Below are 27,283 nucleotides of genomic sequence, written 5' to 3'. Positions count from 1 at the left end.
TGATGGGATTGAAGGCAGATAAATCCCAAGGGCCTGATAATCTACATCCTAGGGTACTCAAGGAAGTGGCCATTCAGATAGCAGATGCTTTAAGAATTATTTTCCAGAACTCGATAGACTCAGGATCAGTACCCATGAATTGGAGGGTAGCTAATGTTACCCCACTATTTAAAAAGGGGGGTAGAGAAAAAGAGGGGAATTATCGGCCTGTGAGCCTTACATCAGTAGTGGGCAAAATAATGGAATCCATTATTAAGGATGTAATAGCGGAGCATATGACTAGCAGAGAAGGGATCGGATGGAGTCAACATGGATTTACAAAAGGTAAATCGTGCTTGACAAATCTATTGGATTCTTTGAGATGGTGACAGGTAAAATAAATGTGGTGTACCTGGACTTCCAAAAGGCCTTCGATAAGGTCCCGCATAAAGGACTGGCTTCCAAAATCAAGGCTCATGGGATTGGGGGCAAAGTATTGGTGTGGATTGAGAACTGGCTGGCAGGTAGAAGACAGAGAGTTGGGATAAATGGCTCGTTTTCTGAGTGGCAGGCGGTGACCAGTGGGGTGCCACAGGGATCAGTACTGGGACCCCAGCTGTTCACAATTTACATTAATGATCTGGATGAAGGGATTGGATGTAATATCTCCAAATTTGCAGATGACACTAAGCTAGGAGGGGTTGTGTGCATGGAAGAGGGGGTCAGGAAGCTCCAGTGTGATTTGGATAAATTGAGGGACTGGGCAGATACATGGCAAATGTATTACAATGTGGATAAATGTGAGGTTATCCACTTTGGTAATACAAACCGGAGGGCAGATTACTATTTGAATGGCAATAGATTAAGAGATGGGGAAGTGCAGAGAGACCTAGAGGTACTTGTACACCAGTCTCTGAAGGCGAGCATGCAGGGACAGCAGGCGGTTAAAAAGGCAAATGGTATGTTGGCCTTCATATCAAGAGGGTTTGAGTATAGGAACAAGGATACCTTACTGCAGCTGTACAGGGCCTTGGTGAGACCACACCTGGAGTATTGTGTGCAGTTTTGGTCACCTTATCTAAGGAAGGATGTTCTTGCAATGAAGGGAGTGCAGAAGCGATTCACCAGGCTGATACCTGGAATGGCAGGCATGACTTATGAGGAAAGATTGCGCAAATTGGGATTGTACTCCCTGGAGTTTAGAAGATTGAGAGGGGATCTCATAGAGACATATAAAATTCTGGCAGGACTGGACAGAATGGATGCAGATGGGATGTTTACAATGATGGGAAAATCCAGAACCCGGGACCATGGTTTGAGGATAATAGGCAAACCATTTAGGACCTAGATGAGGAGGAATTTCTTTACCCAGAGGGTGGTGAATCTGTGGAATTCATTGCCACAGATGGCAGTAGAGGCAGGTTCATTAAATATATTTAAGAGGGAATTAGATCTATTTCTTCAGTATAAGGGTATTAAAGGTTACGGAGAGAAGGCGGGGACGGGGTACTGAACTTTAAGATCAGCCATGATCTCGTTGAATGGCGGAGCAGGCTCGAAGGGTCGAATGACCTACTCCTGCTCCTATCTTCTATGTTTCTATGTTTGCAGTAACTTGTAGAATTTTGGGACTGCCGCAAGTGCAGGAAAGCGAAAATAAAAAACCCGTCAGCTTTTTGTAAAGAGAAGCAAGCCATGGCTAGACAGTGTTTCTCAACCTGTAATCCTTCGACCACTAGGGGTTCGAGGGGTTTGTTACATGTGGTCTGTGAAAATTTGAACAAGACAGAGATTAACCAAGGTTAATAACTAATTTGTAAAATCAAAGTTGATAATTTGACAATAAAAACAAATGTTTACACAACAACAAAAATAATCCAACCAAAACAAAACAAAACTCCCATTGGTGTCCTGGAAAAGGACTTGAGCTTGTGTGCATTCCCCACCCGCCATCACTGATGGTCTGAGGGTCCGTGAGAAATGAAAGGAAACTTAAGGCAGTCTGTGGATGAAAAACATTTGAGAAACAACTGGTTTAAGATAAGTATTTTTTTAGATGCTCATGAAAGGGGAAGAAGAGGATGTTGCTGCAGCCAATTCTGTAATGTCATGTATGCACATGAATCCTATAGATAGTAGAAATAAGGGCCTGGATTTCAAGGTGACTGTAATGAACCAGGATATGATGCAATAAAGAGAGGCAGCTCGATCCAGGGGAACGAAGACCAGGTTCAACATTATAATCTGCTTAGCAGACACATAAAGAGAGTTGATGGAGATTGCATTGTGGATAAGAGTTTGATAGTCAAAATATGGTCTTCACTGACACCCACACAAGGAGGTAGAAGATACCTCTTTGACGTTGCCTCTCTGCTAATGGTTCTTGCCGCATGATGTAGCAGAGTTGCTGGATTTTGACCAAAGTTGGATTTGAGGAGGTGAACAATCAGAGCAATCTGAAAGGGGACTTTTCACAGATATTGCTTGACTGGCTGAGTTCTTCCATCATTTCTGTTTGTCTTTCAAATTCCAAAAGCTGCAGTTTTATTTATCTTCAAAAACAGTCTCATTCCAGTTAATTCTTAAAGCTGCAAAGTCAGAGTTAACACAAGAGACAGAGTGAGAAAGTATGTTCCAGAAAAAGGACAGATTGTGGGGGTGGGGTTGGGGTTTGGGGGGGTGGGGGGTGCATTGGAGTAATGTGGAATTTTGAAGCAGATAAAGTTAATACAGTGGTCAAACAGGATTCTGTTGACACCATGGTTAAGTGAAAAATCACAAAAGCTGGAGAAACTCAGCAGGTCAAACAGTGCCCTTATGTAGCAAAGGTAAAGATACATGACCAACATTTTGAGGTTGAGCCCTTCATCAAGGTGTGGGTGAACATGAGAGATGTCCGAACTAAAGGGGGGGGGGGGTGGTGAGGGTGGGAGATGCTAGGTTGGGGGGGGGGGGGAGAACTGCAGGAAGTGGGGTAGGAGTTTAAGCTAGGTGGAGAGAGAAAGGAAGAAGGAACTGGAATAACTAGTTACAGGAGGGGGGGGGGAAGCAAGCTGATTAGTGGAATGCAGTGAACTCAGTGTTCATGCCCTGGGGTTGGAGGGTGCCCAGATGAAAAATGAGGCGTTGTTCCTCCAATCTGTGGGTGGTCAGGGTAGGGTAGTGTGAAAGGCCATGGACTAACATGTGAGTTTGAGAGTGTGACTCAGAATTTAAATGGTTGGCTATGGGGAGGTCGCTTTTGTTGCGGATGGAGAGGAAGTGCTGGGCAAAGCGATCTCCTAATCTATGACCCATCTCTCTGATGTAGAGAAGGCCATAGAGGGTGCACCGGATACAGTAAATTAGTTCTTTGGAGGTACAGGTGAAGAGTTGCTTCACCAGAAAGGTCTGTTTGGGACCTAATGCCATGGTGAGGGAGGAGGTGTGGGTGCAGGATTTATACCTCCTAAGACCATTGTGGAAGGTGCCGGGGGGGGGGGGGGGGGGGGATAGTTGGTGGGGTGTTGGTTGGTGGGGGAGGTGGTGATGGGTGGGGAGGGAAGAGTGCACAAGGGAGTCAAGGAGCAAGTGGTCCCTACAGAAGGATGAGAGGGGAGGAGAAGGAAAAATGTGCCTGGTGGTGGGTTCCTGTAGTAAGTAGAAATTCCTGTAGAAATTCCTGCGGATAATGTGTGCATGCAGAGGCTGGTAGAGTGGTAAGTGAGGACGAGGTGGATTCTGTGTTTATTGTTTCTAGGGGCCAGGGGGGCTAGGGCAGATGAACGGGGAATGGAGGAGATGAAGGTGAAGGCCAAGTTAATATTGGTGGAGAGGAAACCATGTTTGTGGAAGAAGGCAGACATTTCAGAGGCTCTGAACTGGAAGACCTCATCTTGGGAGCAGATGCGGTGGAAATAGAGAAATTGAGAGAAGGGGATGGAGTCCTTGCAGGGGACAGGGTGTGAGGATAGTTGTGTGAGTTGGAGGGTTTGTAATAAATGTCAGTAATAGACAATAGGTGTTGGAGTAGGCCAATTGGCCCGTTGAGCCAGCACCGTCATTTATCAGATCATGGCTGATCTTTCGCTTTCAATAACCAATTACCAGCCTTAACACCATAACCCTTAAATCCCCTGCCCACAAGAGCCTTATCCAACTCTCTCTTCAATCTATCCAGCGAATCCGCCCCCACTACCCTCTGTGGCAATGCATTCCACAGATCCACAACTCTCTAGGTAAAAAAATTCTCCTAATTTCTGTCTTAAGTGGCCTTCCCTATATTCTTAAACTATGCCCTCTAGTCCTAGTCTCTCCCATCATTGGGAACATGTACTCTGATTTCACCCTGTTAAGTCCTTTGATAATCCTAAATACCTCAATCATGTCTCCCCTCATCCTTCTAAACTCCATCGCATATAATCCCAGTCTTTCTAACCTATCTGCATATGTCAATCCTGCCATCCCAGGAACTAACCTTGTAAATCTGCGCTGCACTCCCTCTATAGCAAGTATGTCCTTTCTTAAATATGGGGACCAGAACTGGATGCAATACTCCAGGTGAGTTCTCACCGGGGCCCTGTACAACTGCAGGAGGGCTTCTCTATTCCTTTACTCCAATCCCCTCTTTAGTGAAAGCCAACATACCGTTCGCCTTCTTCACTGTTTCCTAAACTTGCACACTAGTTTTCAATGACTGGTGTACAAGTACGCCCAGATCCCTTTGCATTACCCCACTCCCTATCTTAACTCCATTTAAATAATACTCTGCTCTCTTGTTTCTGCCTCCAAAATGGACAACCTCGCATTTACTCACATTAAATTTCATCTGTCATTTCTCCACCCACTCCCCTAACCTGTCCAAGTCCCCTGCGATTTCCTGACATCATTCTAGCACTTCACACTACCACCCAGTTTAGTGTCATCTGCAAATTTGCATATTTAGTTATTAATCCCCTCATCCAAATCATTTACATAAATGATAAACAACTGAGGGACCACACTTAACACATTCTGCCCTCCAGAAAATCTCCCGTTTATCCCAACCCTTTGTTTCCTATTTCTCAACCAACTATCTATCCATGACAGCTCCCTACCCCCGATACCATGCTCCTTGATTTTGCAAACTAGCCTCCTGTGTGGGACCTTATCAAAGGCTTTCAGGAAGTCCAAGTATACCACATCTACTGGCTCTCCCGAGTCCACCCTCCTTGTTATGTCCTTGAAAAATTCCAGATTAGTTAAGCAAGATTTTCCTTTAAGGAACCCATGCTGACCAGCACCCATACAATTATTCCTTCCCAAGTGTTCATTTTATTCCTTATAGTCCGTGCATTCATATACAATACCTTGAAAGTGTACCACCCTGCTCTCTCCAAAATGCTGCCTGACACCCTCTCTGAAACTCTCCTATCCCTCTTTGCTCCCCCCAGCTTTGAGATTTCACAGTCTATTGGAGCTAACCCTATGTTCTCCTTCATATCCATTTCCCTATCAGTCTGGTTCCCCTCCCCCTGCCAATTCAGTTTAAAACATATCCAATAGCATTGTTAATCCTTACTGCAAGTATATTGGCCCCCTTTGGATTCAGGTGCAATCCATCCTTCCTGTAGAGGTCATGTCTACCCCCAGAAGAGATCCCAATGGTCCATGAACCCAAAACCTTGCACCCTGCACCATTCCTTCAGCCATCCATTTAACTTCCTCATTTTTTCATTTTTGCCCCGTCCCGCACACAGCACAGATGGCAACCCTGAGATTATGACCCTGGTGGTCCTGCTTTTTAATCTCCGTCCTACCTCATGGTACTCCCTCTTCAGGATCTCCTCCCTCAATTTGTCTGTCATTGGTACCCACATGTACCAGCATGTCCGACTGCTCACATATTCCTCTCAGTATACTATGAACCCTGTCTGAGATATTCCGCACTCTGGCTCCTGGGAGAAAACATACCGTGCGGGAATACTTGTCAGGTGTACAGAACCTTCTGTCTGTTCCCCTGATGATGGAGTCCCCAATGACCACCTTGTCCCTCTTCCTTCCATTCTGCACCGCTGGCTCCCTTGGTCCAACCTCAGACTGGTCATCTTCCCCAATATCATGCAATACAATATATTTGTTGCTAAGAGGAGTAGCCACTGGAGTGCTCTCCACTGACTAAGCAACTTTCCTTCCACCTTTGACAATCGCCCACTTACCTGACTCCTCCAGTCTGGGGGTAACCACATGCTTGAAAGTCATGTCAATAACTTCCTCACTTTCCCTAATAAACCTCAGATCATCAAGTTGCAGGTCCAGTTCCTTAATTTTATCCTTTAACCCTTGTGTCTCCTGAGATTGAGGCAGAGAGATCCAGAAAAGGGAGAGTGTTATCAGACATGGACCAGGCGACCTCCCCGAGGCCAACCATTTCAATTCTGAGTCACACTCTCAAGCTCACCTGTCTGTCCATGGCCTTTCACACTACCCCACCCTGACCACCCACAGATTGGAGGAACAACGCCTCATTTTTGGTCTGGGCACCCTCCAACCCCAGAGCATGAAGATTGAGTTCACTGCATTCCACTAATCAGCTTGCCCTTTCCCCCCTCCATCCCCCCCTTTAACTAGTCTTCCCAGTTCCTACTTCCTTTCTCTCTCCACCTAGCCTAGACTCCTCTCCCCTTCCTGCAGTCCCTTTCCCCCCCCCCCACCCCACACACCTATCATCCACCCTCACCAACCTCCATCCCCCTTTCCCCCTTTAGTTTGGACATCTCTCATGTTCCCCCACATCTTGATGACGGGCTCAAGCCTGAAACGTTGTTGATATATCTTCACCTTTGCTACATAAAAGCACTGTTTGACCTGCTGAGTTTCTCCAGCATTTGTGTGTTTTTTCAAGTTAATACAGTGGATGAATTAGTGTTTCAAAAGCCCTGACCCTATTGCCCTGATACTCACACGACCCAGAAGCAGCTCAAGTAATGGAGGTTATAACACAACAGGAACAGTGGTTACTAATAAGTATCATTTATCATATAACATAACATAACAATTACAGCACGGAAACAGGCCATTAGGCCCTTCTAGTCCGCACCGAACCAAACACCCCTTTCTAGTCCCACCTCCCTGCACAATGCCCATAACCCTCCATCTTCTTCTCATCCATATACCTGTCCAACCTTTTCTTAAATAATACAATTGACTCCGCCGCCACTATTTCTCACGGAAAATCATTCCACACGGCTACCACTCTCTGAGTAAAGAAGTTCTCCCTGATGTTACTTCTAAACCTCTGCCCCTTAATTCTTAACTCATGTCCTCTTGTTTTAATCTTTCCTCCTCTTAACAGAAATAGTCTATCCACATCCTCTCTGTCTATCCCTTTCATAATCTTAAATACTTCTATCAAATCCCCTCTCAACCTTCTACGCTCCAAAGAATAAAGACCTAATCTGTCCAATCTCTCCCTATACTCTAGATGCTTAAACCCAGGTAACATTCTGGTAAACCTTCTCTGCACTCTCTCCACTCTGTTTATATCCTTCCTATAATTAGGCGACCAGAACCGCACACAGAACTCCAAATGAGGCCGCACCAACGTCTTATACAATCTCAACATCACCTCCCAACTCCTATATTCCATGCAATGATTGATAAAGGCCAGCATACTAAAAGCCTTCTTCACCACCCTATTCACGTGAGTTTCTACCTTCAGGGAACGATGTACCATTACTCCTAAATCTTTCTGCTCTTCTGTATTCCTCAATGCTCTCCCATTTACCACGTATGTCCTGTTCTGATTCTTCTTACCAAAATGAAGCACCTCACACTTATAGTAACAGAGGAAAGAAAGCCAATTATATTACTTCATTTGGCACTAAATGGGATAAAGTAAGGAAATTAATAAACCAAATATATTCAGACAAGCTTCTTCAATAACAGTTCAGTGGAAGTTAGAGTGCTGAGTGGAAGCATTGTCAAAACCAAAAAACACAAATAGCTAAAATACAATCCGAAATCAATCAATCAATAAACAAGTCTGTGGTCAGGTTATGAGGAGTGACAAGCTGTCCTGAAGAAGCACGAAGACCTGTGAGCTGCAGTCATGAGTGAGACCATTGCATGAAAGAACCAATCAGAGAAGTTTTTAAAACTATGTGGCTGAGGCAAGCAAGCTGTTGAACAATTTTCCAAACAGGAAACTAACACATTGCCAACATATCTTTAGTATTTATTATCTATATTTCACATATTGTGTACTATTGGGTTTTTTTTTAAGTATCTGTTGGGCTGCAGTAAGTAAACATTTTGGTGCATCTGGACATTTTATAACGTGTATTATCTTGTTATCATTTAGCACCATCCATAATGGTCAATCCTAACTAATCGATGCTCAAAATTTATTAAACTCTTGCTCATTAAGAACTATTAACATTGAGTGTGAGCAAGAAAAGTAAAATTCCAAGAATTAGTAAAGAAAAAGTAAATGGGAAAAAATACTCACTTTAAATGAGATGGAAGATCAAACAGACAGAGTGAAAGCAAGTAAAGCTACAACAAAAGGGCAAAATGTGTGGTAATTTTGTTGACATATTTATCACACACAATTTATATATATAAAGTGCTCTCCATAATGTTTGAGACAAATACACGTTTTCCTGTATTTGCCTCTGTGCTCCAGTTTTAAATTATTTATCAGGCAATTCTCATGTAATTAAAGTGTGTGTTCCAGATTTTATTCAAGGTTATTTGTGTATATTTTGGTATAACCATGTAGAAATTACAGCACTTTTTATAGATAGCCCCCTCATTTCAGGGCACCACAGGTGTTTGTGAGCACTCCGGTATGTTTAATTGCTTCATTGGTGCAGGTATAAAAGAGCTGGGCTTGCTTCTAAGCTTTTGATCATCTTTGGAGTCTGTAGTTGCCATTTTTCCACATGAGAACCAGAGTTGTACCAATGAAAGTCAAATATGCCGTTATGAGGCTGAAAAACAAGAATAAAACTTTAAGAGACCTTGCCCAAACCTTAGGATTAACAAAATCAACAGTTTGGAACATCATTAAGAAGAAAGTGTACTAGTGAGCTCAGTAATCGCAAAGGGACTGGGCGACCAAGGAAGATCTCCACTGCTGATGACATCAAAATGAAGAAAAATCCCAAATGTTTGTCCCAACAGATCAAAAAAACTCCTCAGGAAGCATGTGTCAAAATGACACTGTCTGCAGAAGATTTCATGAAAAGAAATACAGAGGTATATAAAATACAGAGATACACAAGAAATACATATATAATATATATATATATACATACACATGTTGGTAATGGACATAGGGAGCTGAAAGGCCTGTTTCTATGCGGTACAAAATTATGCTAAGCTATGATTATTATTTTGAGAGGGATAAAATAATGGAGAAAGGAGTAGCAGAAGATCACATTTCCCCTTTACCCTGTGAACAAAATCATATTGCAGCTATATATAAAACTTTGGTGAGGCCACACTTGGAATACTGTATGCAATTCTCGTCGCCCCATTACAGGAAGGATGTGCAGGCTTTGGCAAGGATACAAAAGAGATTTACCAGGATGTTGTCTGGATTAGAGGGTATGAGCCACAGGGAGAGATTGGACAAACTTGTGCTGTCTGCTGTCTTTCTCTGGAACATTGGAGGCTGAGTGGAGACCTGATAGAGCATTAAAAAATGATGTGAGGCATGGATAGGGTAGACAGTCAGAATCTTTATCTTTGCCCAAATGTGGACATACTTTTCACCGTGATAGCCCCTTCTAGCCCACAAGCCCATGCTGCTCAAATACTCCAATTAATCTACAACCACCATTGGTTTTGAAGGGTGGGTGGAAACCAGACCACCTGTGTAGTGATAGTGATCATGGTTTCAAGCAACTAGCAATGCCTTACTGTTTGATTATACTTGGCTGCCAGCAGGGGACTGACACGGAGCAGGAGACACACAGTGTGCTGAGCTGTAATGGAGACTTGCCGCCTCATGGTGCTGTTCATATCCATTTTAAAGTAAAGAACCTTTTCCTTCATCCATGTGTTGTCTTAAGAACTCACACATACGAATACAAGATGGAACAACCCGGAGGAAACCCAAGGGAGAACATACAAACTCTTTACAGACAGCAGTGGAACCAAACCCATGTTGCGAGTGCTGTAATAGTGTTGCACTAACTGCTAGACTAACCAGGCCACCAATAATAATAAATTTGACAATACATCACTAGCCTACTGGACTATGTCACCATCTGCGGCCATGACCATGATGCCAACCTGGAGAGATTTCTCCATTCAGCCGAGGAGCTTAACTTAACTTATAACAAAGCGAAGCGCGTGTTCAGCACCACCCGTCTCGCCATCCTGGGGCACATCATGGAACATTGGCCCTGATCCAGAGCACATGTGCCCATTAATGGAGTTACTCCTCCCACACATGCTCAAGGCCCTCCACAGCTGCCTTGACCTCTTCCCTTACTACTCCCAGTGGGTTTGCCGCTTCTCGGACAAAGTCTGCCCACTGGCCCAGGCCACCACCTTTCCCCTCTCACCCAAGGCACAGGCAACCGTTACCTGCATCAGGCAGGACATCGCAGACGCCATGATACATGCAGTGGATGAGGACTCCAATGTGGCCCTTGACGCCACCCTCAACCACGAGGGGTGACCCATCACCTTCTTGTCAAGAACCCTCCATGGTTCTGAGCTCCGGCACTCCGCCATTAAAAAGGAGGCCCAAGCGATTGTGGAAGCAGTCCTGCACTGGCCGACCAGTGACCAGTGTACAGTGGCATTCATGTTCAGCACTATCCACAAAGGCAAGATCAAAAATGATAAGATTTTGTGCTGGAGAGTTGAGCTAGTTCACCCATGACCATCCAGTACCAACCGGGGAAGTTCAACGATTCCCCTGACGCCCTATCCCAGACCTGCGCATCGGCTCAGGCCAACCAGCTGCAGGCACTCCATGAATCCCTCTGCCACCTGGGCATTACACGCCTCTACCATTTCATCAAGTCCCGGAACCTCCCATACAGGTCTGCGCAGAATGCAAGCCCCGCTTGTTCCACCCACCCCAGGTCCATGTTGTGAAGGCCACCTGGCCCTTCGAATGCCTCAGTATTGACTTCAAGGGCCCCCTGCCTTCCACGAACTGGAGCGTCTACTTCCTCGCAGTGATAGACAAGTACTCCCATTTTCCCTTTGCCATTTCATGCCCAGACACTCCACAGCCACCATCATCAGGGCACTGACACAGGTCTTCACTCTGTTCGGCTACCCCAAGTTCATCCACAGTGACCAGGGGTCCAGCTTCATGAGTGAGTAACTGCGCCAGTACCTGACAGCAAGGGGCATCACAACTAGTCACACGACTAGTTACAACCCGAGGGGCAATGGTCAGATGCACTGTGAAAACGGAGTAGTCTGGAAGGCAGTCCTCCTGGCCCTTAATTCAAAAGGCTGGCCCTCCCAAGGCCCTCCACGCCATCAGGTCACTCCTGTGCACGGCTACCAACGAGACCCCTCACGAATACCTGTTTTCATTCCCTAGAAAATCGGCGACTGGAATCTCTCTCCCAGCGTGGCTCACGTCTCCGGGACTGGTGCTCCTGCATAAACAAGCACGGGCCCACAAGGTCAACTCCCTGGTCGAGCAGGTGTTCCTCCTACACGCCAACCACAACTACGACTACGTCAGGTACCCCAACAGCCGGGAGAACACCATCTGTTAGATCTGGCCCCAGCAGGAGCACCCACCTCAACACAGCAGCCTCCACTGCCCCAGGACCATGATGCCAACCTGGAGAGACTTCTTCAGGTCAGCCTGATGCGTCTTCCCCATCTCGAACACTCATTGCACACCCACGCCGCGGGCGATGACCCTTCCCCCCACCCCTCCAACACCTCACACGCTTGCTGATCCAGGCCACCCTGGCCACCCCACCACACTATGCCATGCAAACACCCTGGCACCCACTCTAGCCACCCCATATAGCCTCAGACACCCAGCATGCCCTCACCAACCTTTGACCAGGAGCCAACCCTGCAACGGTCACAGACTCCGATGGCCACCGGACCATCTAAACCTGTAAATACACATACACCTAAGAATGTTGCTAAACCACCCTCCCCCCCCCCCCCACCGGACAATTTTAAAGAAGGGGGTGAATGTGGTGATACACCACTAACCTCCTGCAAGGAGCGAACTCTGTACCTGCAGGAAGATCACCGAAGGACAGACCACACCTAGCCGGCTGTCCATCAGCCAACCTGAATAGACCAAACTCCACCCGTCCCGCTGTCAATCAACCGCCCAGGATATAATACTGAGCCGGCCCCTCCCAAGTCAGTCACTCAGGAGTCACCAGTACAGCTACTACTGTAGCAGAGACTTTTACATAGGAAGTAGGAACAGGAGTAGGCCAAAAATGGCCCATCAAGCCTGCTCCACCATTCAGTAAGATCATGGTTGATCTAATTTATGACCTAACTTCACCTACCTGCCTTCTCCCCATATCCCCCAATTCCTCTATCATGTAAAAATTTATCTAACCGAATTTTAAATAGGTTTAATGAAGCAGCCTCAACCACTTCCCTGGATAGAGAATTCCAAACATTCACTACTCTCTGGGAAAAACTATTTTTCCTCATCTCTGTCCTAAATCTACTCCCCCGAATCTTGAGACTGGGTCCTCTCGTTTTAGTGTCATAGGTGTCATAGCCAGCTCAAAAAAACCTTCCTACATCTATCCTATCCATACCCTTCATAATCCTATATGTTTCTATATGATCTCTCATTCTTCTGAACTTGAGCGAATACAATTCTAGACGATTTAATCTTTCATCATAAGTTAACCCCTTCATCCCAGGGATCAACCTAGTAAACCTCCTCTGGACCGTCTCCAAAGCCAGTATATCCTTCCTCAAATATGGAGACCAGAACTGGACACAGTACTCCAGGTGCGGTCTTACCAGTACCTTATACAGTTGCAACATTACCTCCCTACTCCTAAATTCAATTCCTCTAGCGATAAAGGCCAACATTCCATTTGCCTTCTTAATAACCTGCTGCACCTGCCACCTAACTTTTTGCGATTCTTGATTTTAACTGAATAAAGCCTGTTGTACAGTCTTTCTCGAGTTTTGTGACTGCTTACTGCTGCAGCAGCGCATCACAGTCAAATACTAGAGAAACCATCCAGCAAATTCATGGTGCAGTAGTTTTGTTCCTGGACAAACTACCCAAGGACACAGTTCTTAAGTGTGTTCAGACATTCAGTGTAAAACAGGTGAAAAGTAGGAGATTGTCTCACAAGTCTCAGAGTTTTACACTGGTGCCTGGAATGAGCTATCAAGGGTAGTGGTGAAAGCATACAATAGTAGCATTTAAAAGGCTTTTAGATGGGGGAGTCACATGATGTAGTGAGAGATCAGACGTGAACTCTCAGCCCTCTCAGAATTTGTTTAAAAAAAAGACATTTAACATATTAATTTTTTATAACTTTCATTGTCTAAATAATATCTGAACCTACTTTTTAATGGGTTCAAAGAAGAATAAGACGTGTCTGGCAGCCTCTGGATCAAGTTGGCAGAGGGAAGGTATAAGGGTGCAAAGGCCCTCACACAGCAAGTTGTTGTCCCTACCTCCCAATTGGAAACATCTCTTCCTGGCTGCAGTGCTGCAACCTCAACGGTGATGGTGATGAAAGAACCTGCAGGGGGAACTTGACTCAACGCACATGTGCATAATTATATGCATGCGTGACTCAATGGATTGACTGCAAAAGTCTGGAGGTTCTTTGATATTAGATGGTCAAGGTGTCCAATGGTCATTGAATTCCATCATCTGCAGCATTGGTTGGAGTTCCTTGATATTAGATGGTCAAGGTGTCCAATGGTCATTGGATTCCATCATCTGCAGCATTGGTTGGAGTTCCTTGATATTAGATGGTCAAGGTGTCCAATGGTCATTGAATTCTATCATCTGCAGCATTGGTTGGTGTTCCTTGATATTAGATGGTCAAGGTGTCCAATGGCTATTGGATTCCATCATCTGCAGCATTGGTTGGAGTTCCTTGATATTAGATGGTCAAGATGTCCAATGGCCATTGGATTCCATCATCTGCAGCATTGGTTGGAGTTCCTTGATATTAGATGGTCAAGGTGTCCAATGGCCATTGGATTCCATCATCTGCAACCTCTGTTGCTGACTCGGTTCTCCCATGCCTCACCTGGATCCATCAACCTAGACTCACTTCTCACATGCCAGCTCCTCTACCACCCCTTCCCCCTCACCTAGATAGATTGGTTCTCTACCTTTCACAACATCACTCCTGACCTGAAACATCAAATGTCCCTCTGTCTCCACAGTTGGTGCCTGACCCGCTGGGACCCTCCAACAACTTATTTTTTTAGCTCCAGAATCAAGAACAAAATGTTCCTAACTTCCACATTCTAATTACAGCAATGAAATAAATGCTAGGTGGGATAACCAGCTTTGGTCATGAGAAGAGCTTGAACAATACCTTTCTGATCTGGTGCTGCTGACTGATGTTAAAGCAAGTTGGAGGCCAGGTGGTTTGCTGCCCTCTGCTGGCTGTCCTCTCATAAACGGAAGCATATCTGTTGGAAGTCCCCTCATGTACAACACATCTGCAGGCAGTTTCCTCATGTACAGCAGCACATCTGCTGGAAGTCCCCTTGTGTACAGCAGCACATCTGCACTCTGCACTGAATTGGATGCTTGGGATTCACGCTGCAATGCCTATTCCAACCAGGGGTCTCTATCTTTGGGTGTGCAGTTGAACTGATTTCATGTGGCATCGATCATTAATGACCTTGTGCAATAGAACAACTGCCTGACATGTGTGATATTCATATACGGATGCTGGAAAATAAAAGCCTGAAAATTGTGGTGGTGTCTCACCATATGAAGCAAAGGTCAATGACCTTTCAACAGCACTGGGATGAATTAGTCCTGGGGAAAGTGATGAGAAGGAGGATTCATCCAGCATGTTCATAGTGCAGTAGTTTTGTTCCTGGACAAACTGCTCAAGAACTCAGTTACTAATTGTGTTCTGGTGTTCATTATAAAGGAGATGCCAAGTGGGAGCTTTTAGGAGTGGATTAAATCAAATTCTGATTCCAGTAAATGACAGTGGGTATAAATTGTAGATCCCTCGACCTGTTCCTGCTCCTCATCTCTGAATATTTATACCCTACAAAAATCTATCCAGTATTCATTCCTAAACTTTGATTGAGGAGTAATTCTGGCTTTATTCCCTGGTAGTCAATTCTTAAGTCTAAAGCAGCCAATCTCAACTTTTAGTCCCCTTAGGACTCTGCTTAAACAGTCAAGTTTAGTTGGTTTCTTCTGTACTTCTACCAACTTGGGGGGGTGGTCAACATTTTTTTTTAAAACATATTCCACCTTAAGTATTCCTTATTCCATCAATGCTCTGTAATTAGTAAGAGATTGCTTAAGGCAGTCTGTGGGTGAAAAGAAAAAGTTTGAAAACCACTGTTTTAATCATACCTAATTGACTCGCTATGTGCATGGTTTCATAACACCAAAGGAATTGGGCCAATGACAATTTTTCTCAAGCAAAATATTTCAATAACAATTGGGTCTCGAGCAGTGATTCTCAACCTTCTCTTCCCACTCACTAATCACAATCCCTTACTAATCACAGAGAACCTATGGCATAGGGAATACTTAAGGTGGTGGAATGTGAGTTAAAAAAAAGGCTGCCCATCCTGGACTACATAATAAACATAAAAATATTTAATTATTTCAGTCCATGGCCCCGCCCCCACCACCAGTATAGCCCCTGTTCAGGATGGCTGGTCTAAAGCAGCCATTGTCAGCCTTTATTCAGCTATGGCTCCTCAGGACTCTGCTTTGAGCAAAGTTTATGCGCCCCCTTCCCTGTGAAGCAGTCAAGTTTTGATTTCTTGCGTACTTCTTTCCCACTGACTACATAACAGATATTTTAAAAAATTTATGTAACATGAGGTGAAAAGAAAACAAGACTTTTAATTAAATGTGCTGTGTGGCCCGGGGAGGGGGTGGGGGGAGGTGGAATTGGTCCCCCATTGAGAATGCTGGTCTAAAGGATTGCTCCTTCTGTTGACTTCAACATCATGGTTTTTATTAGCATTTTAAAGATCCCAGATAGATCCCTCCCTTCTTTGTCTCCATCTCACCAAATTGATCTAAGTGTTGTTAGAGTTCAAAGATTGTACCATGAGGTTGATAATGGTGTGTCCTTAGCATAGCCCCTTCTGTTATTCTCTGCATCAGGCAACCATGAGAGGGCTAGGATGCCTGCATACAGTCAGCATACGGAGACGCTTCCCTCAGCTCTACACTTTTGGTACCACTGAACTCAGAACATAAGAAACAAAGGCCACATGGTTCATCAAAGCTGCTCCATCAGGCAAACAAGGTCAGGATGAAACTACTCGTCCACCTTTCCACCTGATATTCTCCCCATGGCACCTCAACCATGACCAGATCTGTCTTCAGTGCTGACGCAGCACATTTTTGCACCAGAATATTGATCATTTTTATTTTCACTCCTTTTTTTATTTATAATCTCTTTTTATGTGCTAATTATATTAAAATTATTGTTAGTATATTTTATGCACCTGGGAACCTTCATCAAGTAAGTCTTTCATTGTATCTATATTCATTCATTCTACTTCCTCTGATACCAGTTGCATCCAAACTCCATCAATTACAGCCCTGATTATAGTCAGGGACCAGCATGACAGAGAATTCCAAAGTCAGTTAAAATCCTAGGAGTAAACTTCTCCAGTGACCTTATGGCAGACTAAAGGCAATTTCATGTAAATTACATGACAATAAATCGTATCTAGGTTGTGAACTCTCGGGTCCCATCAACAGCAAGGTGCTATTATGATCAGATGGCTTGTTCTTAGGCAGATTGCCCAAAATCCCAGGAATAACAATCTAGTCGCCTTCCAAAGGATCTGTAACATTCACTTGAGAGTCAGGTGAAGCCTCCACTGGATGCCTGATATGACCTCCAACTATACAGTGCTCCCTCAGTTGTGCACCAGCTTCTGTTGTGCAAGCCAGCACAGCACATTAGGGCCTGAATTTTGGGAACATTGAGGTCTTGGGTGTATGAATGACTGAGGGAGATGGCCCTCTTAAATACTCTGGAGTTTGCAGAAGCTTGATGTGACATTGAAAGCCTTGGCAAACTTCTACAGCTGTGTAATGGAGAATGTGCTGACCGGCTGCATCACAGGTTGGGATGGGGGCACCAGTAATTGAATGGGAATCCCTGAAAAAGTGGACACAGCCCAGTATATCACAGGCAAAACCCTCCCTACTATCAGGAACACAGAATGCAGCTATCGGAGAGCAGCAGCAATTATCAAGGATGTGCACCACCCAGAAAATTCTCTGTTTTCACTGGTGCCATCATGAAAGAAGTATAGGTGCCACAAAATGCATACCATACCCCTCCACCATCAGACTCATCCACAACAAACTCAAAGACTCTTACTTTGCACTTTATTTATTCCTGAATATTTATTTTCTGCATTGCCCAGTTTGTTTGCATTTCTTTCTTTGTTCACATTTCTCTCTTTTAGATATGAATCTTTTCCTGTACAGTTTTTTTTGCACTATTGATATGTAGAAATTCTGCCTGGCCTGCAAGAAAAGGAATCTCAAGGTTGTATGTGATGTCATGCATTTACTGACAATTAGTCTAAACTATGAACATATTGAACTTTCTTGGCTATGGAGTTTGTGTTAAGGGACCAGATGAGATTAGACAGGGATGTAGACAACAAATTACAACAACAAATAGAAAAAGATGTATCAGAAGGGCAATGTTGTGGTAGTCATGTGGGATTTTAACATGCAAGTAGATTGGGAAAACCAGTTTGGGACTGGATCTCAAGAAAGAGAATTTGTAGAATGCTTACGGGATGGCATTTTAGAGCAGTTTGTTGCTGAGCCCATGAGGGGATTAGCTGTTCTGGAATTGGGTGTTGTGGAATGCACCAGAGGTGAGTAGAGTGTTTATAGTAAAGGAACCTCTATGGAACAGTGATCACAATATGATTAAGTTCAATTTGAGATTTAACAAGGAGAAACTGAAGTCAGATGTGTCCGTATTTTAGTGGAGTACTTTATAGAGAATTACAGTGGCCTGAGAGAGGAACTGGGCAAAGTAGATTGGAAGAAGGTATGTGTAGGGAAGACAGCAGAGCAGAAATGGATGGAGTTTCTGCACGAAATGAGGAAGGTGCAGGATAAATACATACCAAAACAGAGGAAATATTTTATTAGAAAAATGTCACAACTGTGGCTGACAAGGGAGGTCAAAGCCAATGTAAAAGCAAAAGAGAGGGCATACAAGGAAGTAAAAAATAGTGGGAAGATAGAGGATTGGGAAGCTATTAAAAACTTGCAGAAGTTAACAAAAACTCATAAGGAGGGAAAAGATGAAGTATGAAAGTTGGCTGGCAAATAATATCAAGGAGGATACAAGGAGCTTCTTCATACATAAAGAGTAAAAGAGAGTTGAGAGTAGATATAGAACCATGAGAAAACGACACTGAAGAAATAAATGAGTTTTGCATCAGTCTTCCCTGTAGAATACATTAGCAGAGTGCCAGATGTCTAAGTGTATCAGGGAGAGGAAATGAATGCAGTTACTATTACAAGGGAAAGGGTGCTCAGAAACCTGAATGGACTAAGGGTGTATAAATCTCCCAGACCCGATGAATTGCACCCTCAGGTTCTGAAAGAAGTAGCGGTAAAGATTGTGGAGGCATTGGTAATGGTTTTTCAGGAATCAATAGATTCTGATTATGGGCCTGGAGGTCTGGAAAATCACAAATGTCACCCCCACTATTCAAACAGGGAGGGAGGCAGCAGAAAGGAATTATAGACCGGTTAGCTTAACATCAGTGGTTGGGAAGATTTTGGAGTCGATTGTCAGGGATGATGACGTGGAGTACTTGGAGGCACATGAAAAGATAGGCCAAAACTAGCATGGGAAGTGCTTACCCCTGGATTGGGGGGGTCAGGTATGTGGACTACTGTCAGGGGAGGGGGGGAAAGTTGCTAGCTCTGTGGTGAGCACCCCAGTGGCTACTGCTCTTAGCAACAAATAGTGCATTGGATGTAGTTGGGGAAGATAACCTGCCAGAGGTTGCACCAAGGGAACCGGTGGTGCGGAAAGGAAGGAAGGGGAACAATGTAGTCATTGGGGACTCCATCATCAGGGGAACAGACAAAAGATTCTGCGAACCTGACAAGTGTTCCCATATGGTGTGTTGCCTCCCAGGAGCCAGGGTGCGAGACGTCTCGGATAGGGTTCAGAGTATCCTTGGGGGGGGGGGGGAGGTGAACGGCCAGAAGTCCTGATACATGTGGGTACAAATGACATGGATAAGATGAAGGAGGAGATCCTGAAGAGGGACTACCGTGAGCTCGGAAGAAAGTTAAGAAGCAGGACCTCCAGGATTGTAATCTCAGGGCTGCTACCTGTGCTGAGCGTGGGTGGGGGCAAAAATAATAAAATCAGGAGGTTAAATGTGTGGCTGATGGAATGGTGCAGAGTGCAGGGATTCAGGTTCATTGACCATTGGGATCTCTTCTGGGGAAGACAAGACCTCTACAGGAGGGATGGTTTACACCTGAATGCAACGGGGGCCAATATACTGGCAGTTAGGTTTAAAAATGCTGTCGGATTTGATTTAAACTAATTTGGCAGGGGGAAGGGAACAGGACTGATAGGGAACCAGATAGGAGAGTGAATATAGGGGTGGTTCCGTTAGACGGTGAAACAATAAGGAAAAAGGGAACTATAAGTGATAGGAGAGTAGGGACAAGTGTATCGAGAACAAAGGTGGAGGGAGAAAGGAGATATGGTATCGAGGTATTGTGTATGAATGCACGGAGTGTAAGGAATAAAATGGATGAGCTTGAGGCGCAAATGGCAATGGGAGGTTATGACATTGTCGGAGTAACGGAGACATGGCTGCGGGAAGGGCAGGATTGGGAAATAAATGTTCCCAGATACACGTCCTATAGAAAAGACAGAAAGTTAGGAAGAGGAGGTGGGGTAGCTCTGTTGGTAAGAAATGAAATTCAGGCGTTTGAAAGGAAAGACATTGAAACAGGTGGGGTAGAGTCTGTTTGGATAGAATTAAGAAATTGCAAAGGCATGAGGACCATAATGGGGGTCATTTACAGGCCTCCGAAAAGTAGCTCAGATATTGGTAGAAGTATAAATCAGGAATTAAGAGTGGCATGTCAAAGTGGTAGCAATACGGTAGTTATGGGGGACTTCAACATGAAGGTGGACTGGGATAATCAGACGGGGGCAGGAACACAAGAGAGTGAGTTTATTGAATGTCTACGAGATACTTTCTTGGAGCAGCTAGTGGAGGAACCTACCAGGGGGAAGTCGATTCTGGACTTGGTGCTGTGCAGCGACGCAGAGTTAATAAGTGACCTCGATGTAGGGGAGCCATTAGGAAATAGTGACCATGGTATGGTTACTTTTGAGCTGCAATTAGAAAGGGAAAAAGAAAGGAAGTCGGAAGCATGTGTACTGCAGTTAAATAAAGGGGATTATGCAGCTATGAGGGAGGAGCTAGCCAAAATAAAATGGAAAGATACACTAGCTGGGAGGACAACTGGGAAAAAATGGCAGGTATTTTTGGACATTTTTCACAGGATTCAGGACAAATTTATTCCAAAGTGGAGGAAAGGCTCTAGGAGATGCAAATGGCAGCCGTGGCTAACTAATGAAATCAAGTGCTATATCAAATCCAAAGGGAGTAAGTATAAGATAGCGAAGTGGAGTGGGAAGTTAGAGGATTGGGAAACCTTCAAAGAGCATCAGAGGGTAACTAAGAAAGTCATAAGAGAGGGGAAAATGAAGTACGAGAGGAAATTAGCAAATAATATAATGGAGGATAGCAAAAGCTTTTTTAAATATGTGAAGAGGAAGAAATTGGTTCGGTCCAAAATTGGTCCATTAAGAATGGAAAAGGGTGGAATTATTACTGGAAACAAGGAGATGGCTGAGGAATTTAACAAATACTTTGCAACTGTCTTCACCAAGGAGGATATAGGTTATGGTCAGTTAGGGGGTAGTGGTCATGCGGTATCAAGAGACTTGGGGAACTTTCCTGGGGAAGTAGGGGATCTAATGGATATCTGGATCCAGAAGCAAGAGGTTGTGAGTAAATTGTTGGGACTGAGGGCTGATAAATCCCCAGGGCCTGATGGGCTGCATCCCAGGGTGCTTAAAGAAGTTGCTATGGAAATTGTGGAGGCACTGGTCGACATTTTCCAAAGTTCCATAGATTCGGGGGAGGTCCCTGAGGATTGGAGAGTGGATGATGTGGTGCCGATTTTTAAGAAGGGAGGGAGGGAGAAAACGGGAAATTATAGACCGGTTAGCCTGACATCAGTGGTGGGGAAGATATTGGAATCTATCATAAAAGGAGTAATAGCAGAACACTTAGGCAGAAATAATAGTATAAGGGCTAGTCAGCATGGATTCCTTAAGGGTAAGTCATGCTTGACTAACCTTCTGGAATTTTTCGAGGATGTGACAAAGAGGGTGGACTTGGGAGAGCCAGTGGGTGTGGTGTATTTGGATTTCCAGAAGGCCTTTGATAAGGTACCGCACGGGAGACTAGTGGGCAAGATCAGGGAGCATGGTATTGGAGGTAAGGTGCTGACGTGGATAGGAAATTGGTTAAGAAATAGGAGACAAAGGGTTGGAGTAAGCGGGTCTTTTTCAGGATGGCAGGATGTGACGAGTGGAGTGCTGCAGGGATCAGTATTGGGTCCTCAGTTGTTTGTAATTTATGTAAATGATTTGGATGAGGGGATTATTAATAACATGAGCAAATTTGCAGATGACACTAAACTGGGTGGCGATGGGGTGTGAGGAGGATGTCAGGAAAATGCAGAGGGACTTGGACAGGTTGGGGGAGTGGGCTGCTGAATGGAAGATGACGTTGAATGTGAGCAAATGTGAGGTTATCCATTTTGGGGGCAATAATAGGAAAGCTGAGTATTATTTAAATGGAGATAAGCTAGGGAGTGGGGAGGTGCAAATGGATCTGGGTGTACTTGTTCACCGGTCACTGAAGGCTAACATGCAGGTTCAGAAAGCTGTGAAGAAGGCTTTCATAAAGAGGGGATTGGAGTGTAGGAACAGAGATGCCCTTCTGCAGTTGTACAGGGCCCTGGTAAGACCCCACCTGGAGTATTGCGTCCAGTTTTGGTCTCCAATTTTGAGGAAGGACATACTAGCTATAGAGGGTGTGCAGCGCAGATTTACAAGGTTAGTTCCAGGGATGGCGGGGTTGACATATGCTGAAAGGCTAGAAAAACTGGACTTGTATCCGATGGAGTTTAGAAGGATGAGGGGGGACATGATTGAGGTATACAAAATTATCAGGGGGATAGACAGGGTGAAGTCGGATTACTTGTTCCCAATGATGGGGGAGACAAGGACTAGAGGGCATAGTTTAAGAATACAGGGTAGGCCCTTTAGGACGGAGATGAGAAAACATTTTTTTACCCAGAGAAGTGTGAATCTGTGGAATGCTCTGCCATAGAGGGTGGTAGAGGCAGATTCGCTGATTATGTTCAAAAGAGAGTTAGATAAGACTCTAGTGGGCAAAGGAGTTAAGGGTTATGGGGATAAGGCTGGAAAGGGCTACTGATGGTAATGATCAGCCATGATCTGTAAAATGGCGGTGCTGGCTCGACGGGACGAAGGGCCTACTCCAGCTCCTATTGTCTATTGGTTTTCTTAAGGGAAAATCTTGCTTGACAGACCCATTAGAATTCATGAAGTAGTGACAAGCAGGATGGGTATATGACATGCAATGGATGTGCATTTGGATTTTCAGAAGGTCTTTGACGAAGTGCCACATATGAGGCTACTCTGCAAGATAAGAGCCCATGGTATACCAGGAAACATACTAGCATGAGTAGAGCATTGGCTAGTTGGCAGGAAGCAGAGAGATGGAATACAGGGATCATATTCTGGTTGGCCACCAGTTGCTAATGATGTTCCACAGGGGTCAGTGTTGGGGCCGCTTCTTTTTATGCTATATATGAATTATTTAGATTATGGCCAACTTCCCAGATAATACTAAGGTAAGGTGGAGGAGCAGGTAGTTTTGAGGAAACATGGAGACTGCAGAAGAATGTGGACAGATTAGGACAGTGGTTCCCAACCTTTTTCTTTCCACTCACATACCACTTTAAGTATTCTCTATAGCATAGGTGCTCTGTGATTAGTATGGGATTGCTTAAGGTGGTATGCGGGTAGAAAGAAAAAGGATAAGAACCACTGGATTAGGAGAATGGGCAGAAAAGTGGCAAATGAAATACAATGTCAGAAAGTATTTGGCCATGCATTTTCATAGAAAAAAATAAACGGGCAGACAATTTTCCAAATGGGGAGAAAATTGAATATACCCTGATACAAAGGGACCTGGGAGCCCTCATGCAGGATAACCTGAAGGTAAACTTGCATGTTGATTCAGTGAAGAAGGCATTTATTTCAAGAGGAATAGAATATAAGAGCAGGTATGAGATGTTGAGGCTTTATAAGGCACTGGTGAGACTTCATGGAGTATTGTGAGCAGTTTTGGGCTCCTCATTTAAGAAAGGATATGTTAACATTGGAGAGGGTTCAGAGGAGGTTCACAAGGATGAAAAGGTTCTCATATAAGGAGTGTTTGACTGCTCTTGGCCTGTATTCTTTTGAATTTAGGAGAATAAGAGGGAACTCATTGAAACATTTCAAATGTTCAAAGGAATGGACTGAGTAGATGTAGAAAGGTTGTTTCCCATGGTGGGAGAGTCCAAGTTTGAACAGCATCCACTTAGAACAGAGATGAGAGGAATTTGTTTAGCCAGAGGGTGGTAAATCTGTGGAATTTGTTGCTACAGACGGTTGTGGAGGCCATATCATTGGGTGTATTTAAGGCAGAAATTGATAGGTTCTTGATTATCAAAGGTTATGGTAAGAAGGCTGGGCAGTGGGACTGAGTAGGAAAATGGATCAGCTCATGATTGAATGGTGGGCAGACCTATGTCTTATGGGTCAGGCAGAGAAATGGTCAGTCAACGATTTGGGGTGGAATCTCTTTTGAGTCTAAGGGTGAATGACAAGGATAATAAAAAGAGGGGAGTGGGGAGGGGTCAGGGAAGGGCCAGGAGTTAATGGGACAGGACAGATGAAGGTGGGAGATGTAGTGTGGGAATATGGTTCAGAAAGGGGGCAGGTCAAGGAGAAATGGAACCAGTGGAAGCAGATGGGGTAAGGGTTACCTGAGACTGTAAAATGTTTATCCCATTGGGCTTCAGGCTGGAGAATGTTCCATGGGTGTCAGGTGTTGGTTTGGTCTTTTCCTGCAGTAGATTACTTGTTTGTGTGGCAGTGGGGAGAGTTGCTGATTGTTGGTCTCCTTCTTCCCCCCCCCCACCCCCCCCCCACCCCCAGATTGGGCCTTTGTTATTGCCATGTTGCTGGCAAGCCTCAACAGCTGCTGCAACCCCTGGATCTACATGTTCTTCACCGGCCGGCTGTTCCACAACCTGCTCCAGCAATTCCTCTGCTGCTTCAGCCGACCTGGCAGAGGTGAGCAGCCCACCGGCGAACTGACCTGCAGCAAGAAAAGCAACTCCTCCACTTTCGCTGTCAGCCTCAAGAGCTCAAGCAGTCAGAAGAGCATCTCAGTCCAGCAGCAGCAGCAGGAGGAGCAATAAACCACAAGGGGTTCTGACCCCAGCACTGTGTGGACATTCTTTTTTGTTCCTGCTGTCCTTCCTGGTCCTGATAGATGCTGAATTCCACATCCTCTCCAATGTCCTTTACTGCACAGATTGAGCTGGGCCTTTACAGTTGCGACTTCCTTTCTCACAATTGGCAGGTGAACAGAGAGAGCAGGGAGCCATGGTCTGTGCTCCAAACCGGCCTGCATTGTCTCCACTTGAAGGCACATCCCACGCTTTGACAAGACCAGAGTTGATCGAAGAAGGCACCAAGGGAAAGGCATGTGGGAGGTTGCAGGTGTTTGAACCCAGAGCAACAGTGAAACTGCTGGAGGTGGCTCAGTGGATGCTGCTTGACCTGCCAAGTTCCTCCAGCAGTTTTGTTTCTGGGCAAGAAGAAATGCTCACAGGCTGATTCCATTGGTCGGGTGTATGAAGTGGGCCTGCATTTTGGGAACATCTAAAATGCCAGCTTCACTTACTGGACGGGCACGAAGCTCATCTCCATCCACACCTTGCCATTTTCCAATTACCTTGTCATCAATGAAGTAAAGCAGGCATTGGCTGGTGAAAACACGATGACTATTGAATTTTGCTGGGATGTTTCCATGTGAAATTTGTTGCACAATCTTCTCTATTTATTTTGTTGCTTTCTCAATATGTCGTTGAGACCTGAAGCTGATGACTTTGCGGATCCATTCTACTTCCGAATTCTTGTTGGATTGGAATCCCTCACAGTTACTGAAGTGCTCCTGCATTTGCGGGCAAGATTCCAGGGTTTGACTGGATCCTTGGAGTGGCATTTCAGTTTGTTGTAGACACCAGCAATGGCTTGCTCACCTCATTTGACTGGTCATCTGAGTTGATGACAGATTATCACTGTTACTCACTTAGGGAAAGAGCAAGCGACAGAGGGAATATCAACCCTCTACTGGGGCAGAAGGGAGGAACCCTGATTCACCTGATGACAACCTGAAATGCATCGGAAAACTTCACTGAAAGGGTGCCGTGACCGTCGGATGAGTACCTTCGCGGGAATCACAAAGATCATACCACTCACCACTGATGTCGAATATGGACAAAAGATTCATTGGTTTTGCAAAGCTTTGAAATGTCCACTGGGTTTTATCGTGGTTCCTGATAGAGTTTCACTCTAATCTGACAGGTCAAAGGAGGCATGGAACAGTGGTGGAATCAGATACAGTATCATTTAAACAGACTATTAAATAGGCAAGACACAGATGATCTGGTCCAAATGCTCACAAATGGGATTTGTGTAAATGGACAAATGGACAGCATAGGCGTGGAAGGCTGAAGGTCGTGTTTCTGTGCTATATAATTCCATGACTTGATCTAGGGCTCTCATAATTTCATTCACCTTGAGTAAGTCTCTCCTCTTGGCCTTGTCCCAAGGAACATAACCCAGCCTAGCCAAACACTCTTCATAACTAACATTCTGTTGTAGAGGCTGTATCCTCACAAAGCACCACTGCATCTTTGCTGGTGCAATGAGATCCTTCCTGGAACATGGTGACCAGAACTGTACACAGCTCTCCAGTTGCAGCCTAACTGGCATTTATACAAATGTAGCCTTGCATCCCTGCTCTGTCCCAGGTCTTGTCCAAAGGCAGTTTTTTTTCTCCACATTGCTTACCTGATCTGTCACTTTCAGTGATTATAAACTCCAAGATCCTCCTCTTGCAGGTGTGAACATGAATTAGGTGCAGGAGGATATTCTCCCCCAAGCATGCACCATTTGATAAGATCATAGATTTTCTGATTGTATCTGCATTCCTGGCTACCCTCCTTGCTTACCAAGAATCTATCTACTTCACCTCCAAAATACGCAAGAACTCGGGCACCACCCTATGAAGGAGAGAAATGTTGAGGCTCATGACCCTCTGACAGAATTGACCATTTTAAATGAGCAACTCAATGAGAGACTCAGTGACTCTGAAAGGATTCTCTTTTGCTTCTCTTTCTCTTACTGTAAGGGGTGCCGGGTGACATTAATGGTGACTCTTTGTCTGCCTTACAGCAGGCAGAAGGCAATTTTGTGTAATATTACATGTTCTGTACTATTACATGTCAATAAAAGAATCTTTATCTTTAAAAACAGTATCTCTAAGTTGTAGATTCTTCCACAATAAGAAACATCTTCTCCATATCCATCCTGTCAAGGACTCTTCGGATCTTAGATGTATTCACCAATTTGTAACACTGCAGAAGATTTAAACTTGGACTGCCAAAATTTGCTCCATTGACAAACTCCCTGCTCTGCTCATCCTGTGTTTTCTTCAACCTTTCCTTAATGATAAACTGCCCTATTCAGGTGTTAGTCCAGTATTCTGCCCAACCTTTCCCCAATGACCAACTGCCCCAACCTGTTTGTCCAGTATTCTCCTCATAAATGCCTGAACGACAAACTGCCCCATCCAGGTGTTAGTCCAGTATTCTCTCCAACCTTTCCCCTACGATGAATGGCCCCATCCAAGGGTTAGTTTAGTG

At 44.7% G+C, this 27,283-nt stretch overlaps 1 protein-coding gene across 1 annotated transcript in view; it reads left to right on the top strand.

Moving 5' to 3' along the window:
• The window catches only part of oxtra (oxytocin receptor a), a 38,385-nt gene extending 11,596 nt beyond the window's left edge, over positions 1–26,789 (top strand). Inside the window, exon 2 of the mRNA XM_069937288.1 lies at positions 24,504–26,789. Within this exon, the coding sequence (XP_069793389.1) occupies positions 24,504–24,769 (266 nt within the window). The 3' untranslated portion in view covers positions 24,770–26,789. The remainder of the gene's footprint in view (positions 1–24,503) is intronic.
• The last annotated feature ends 494 nt before the right edge of the window (positions 26,790–27,283 follow it).

This window comes from Narcine bancroftii, chromosome 5 (assembly GCF_036971445.1).
Source record: "Narcine bancroftii isolate sNarBan1 chromosome 5, sNarBan1.hap1, whole genome shotgun sequence".
Taxonomy (NCBI): Eukaryota; Metazoa; Chordata; class Chondrichthyes; order Torpediniformes; family Narcinidae; genus Narcine; species Narcine bancroftii.
The sequence above is the reverse complement of the archived record's forward strand: the minus strand, read 5'-3'. Positions and strand labels throughout refer to the sequence as shown.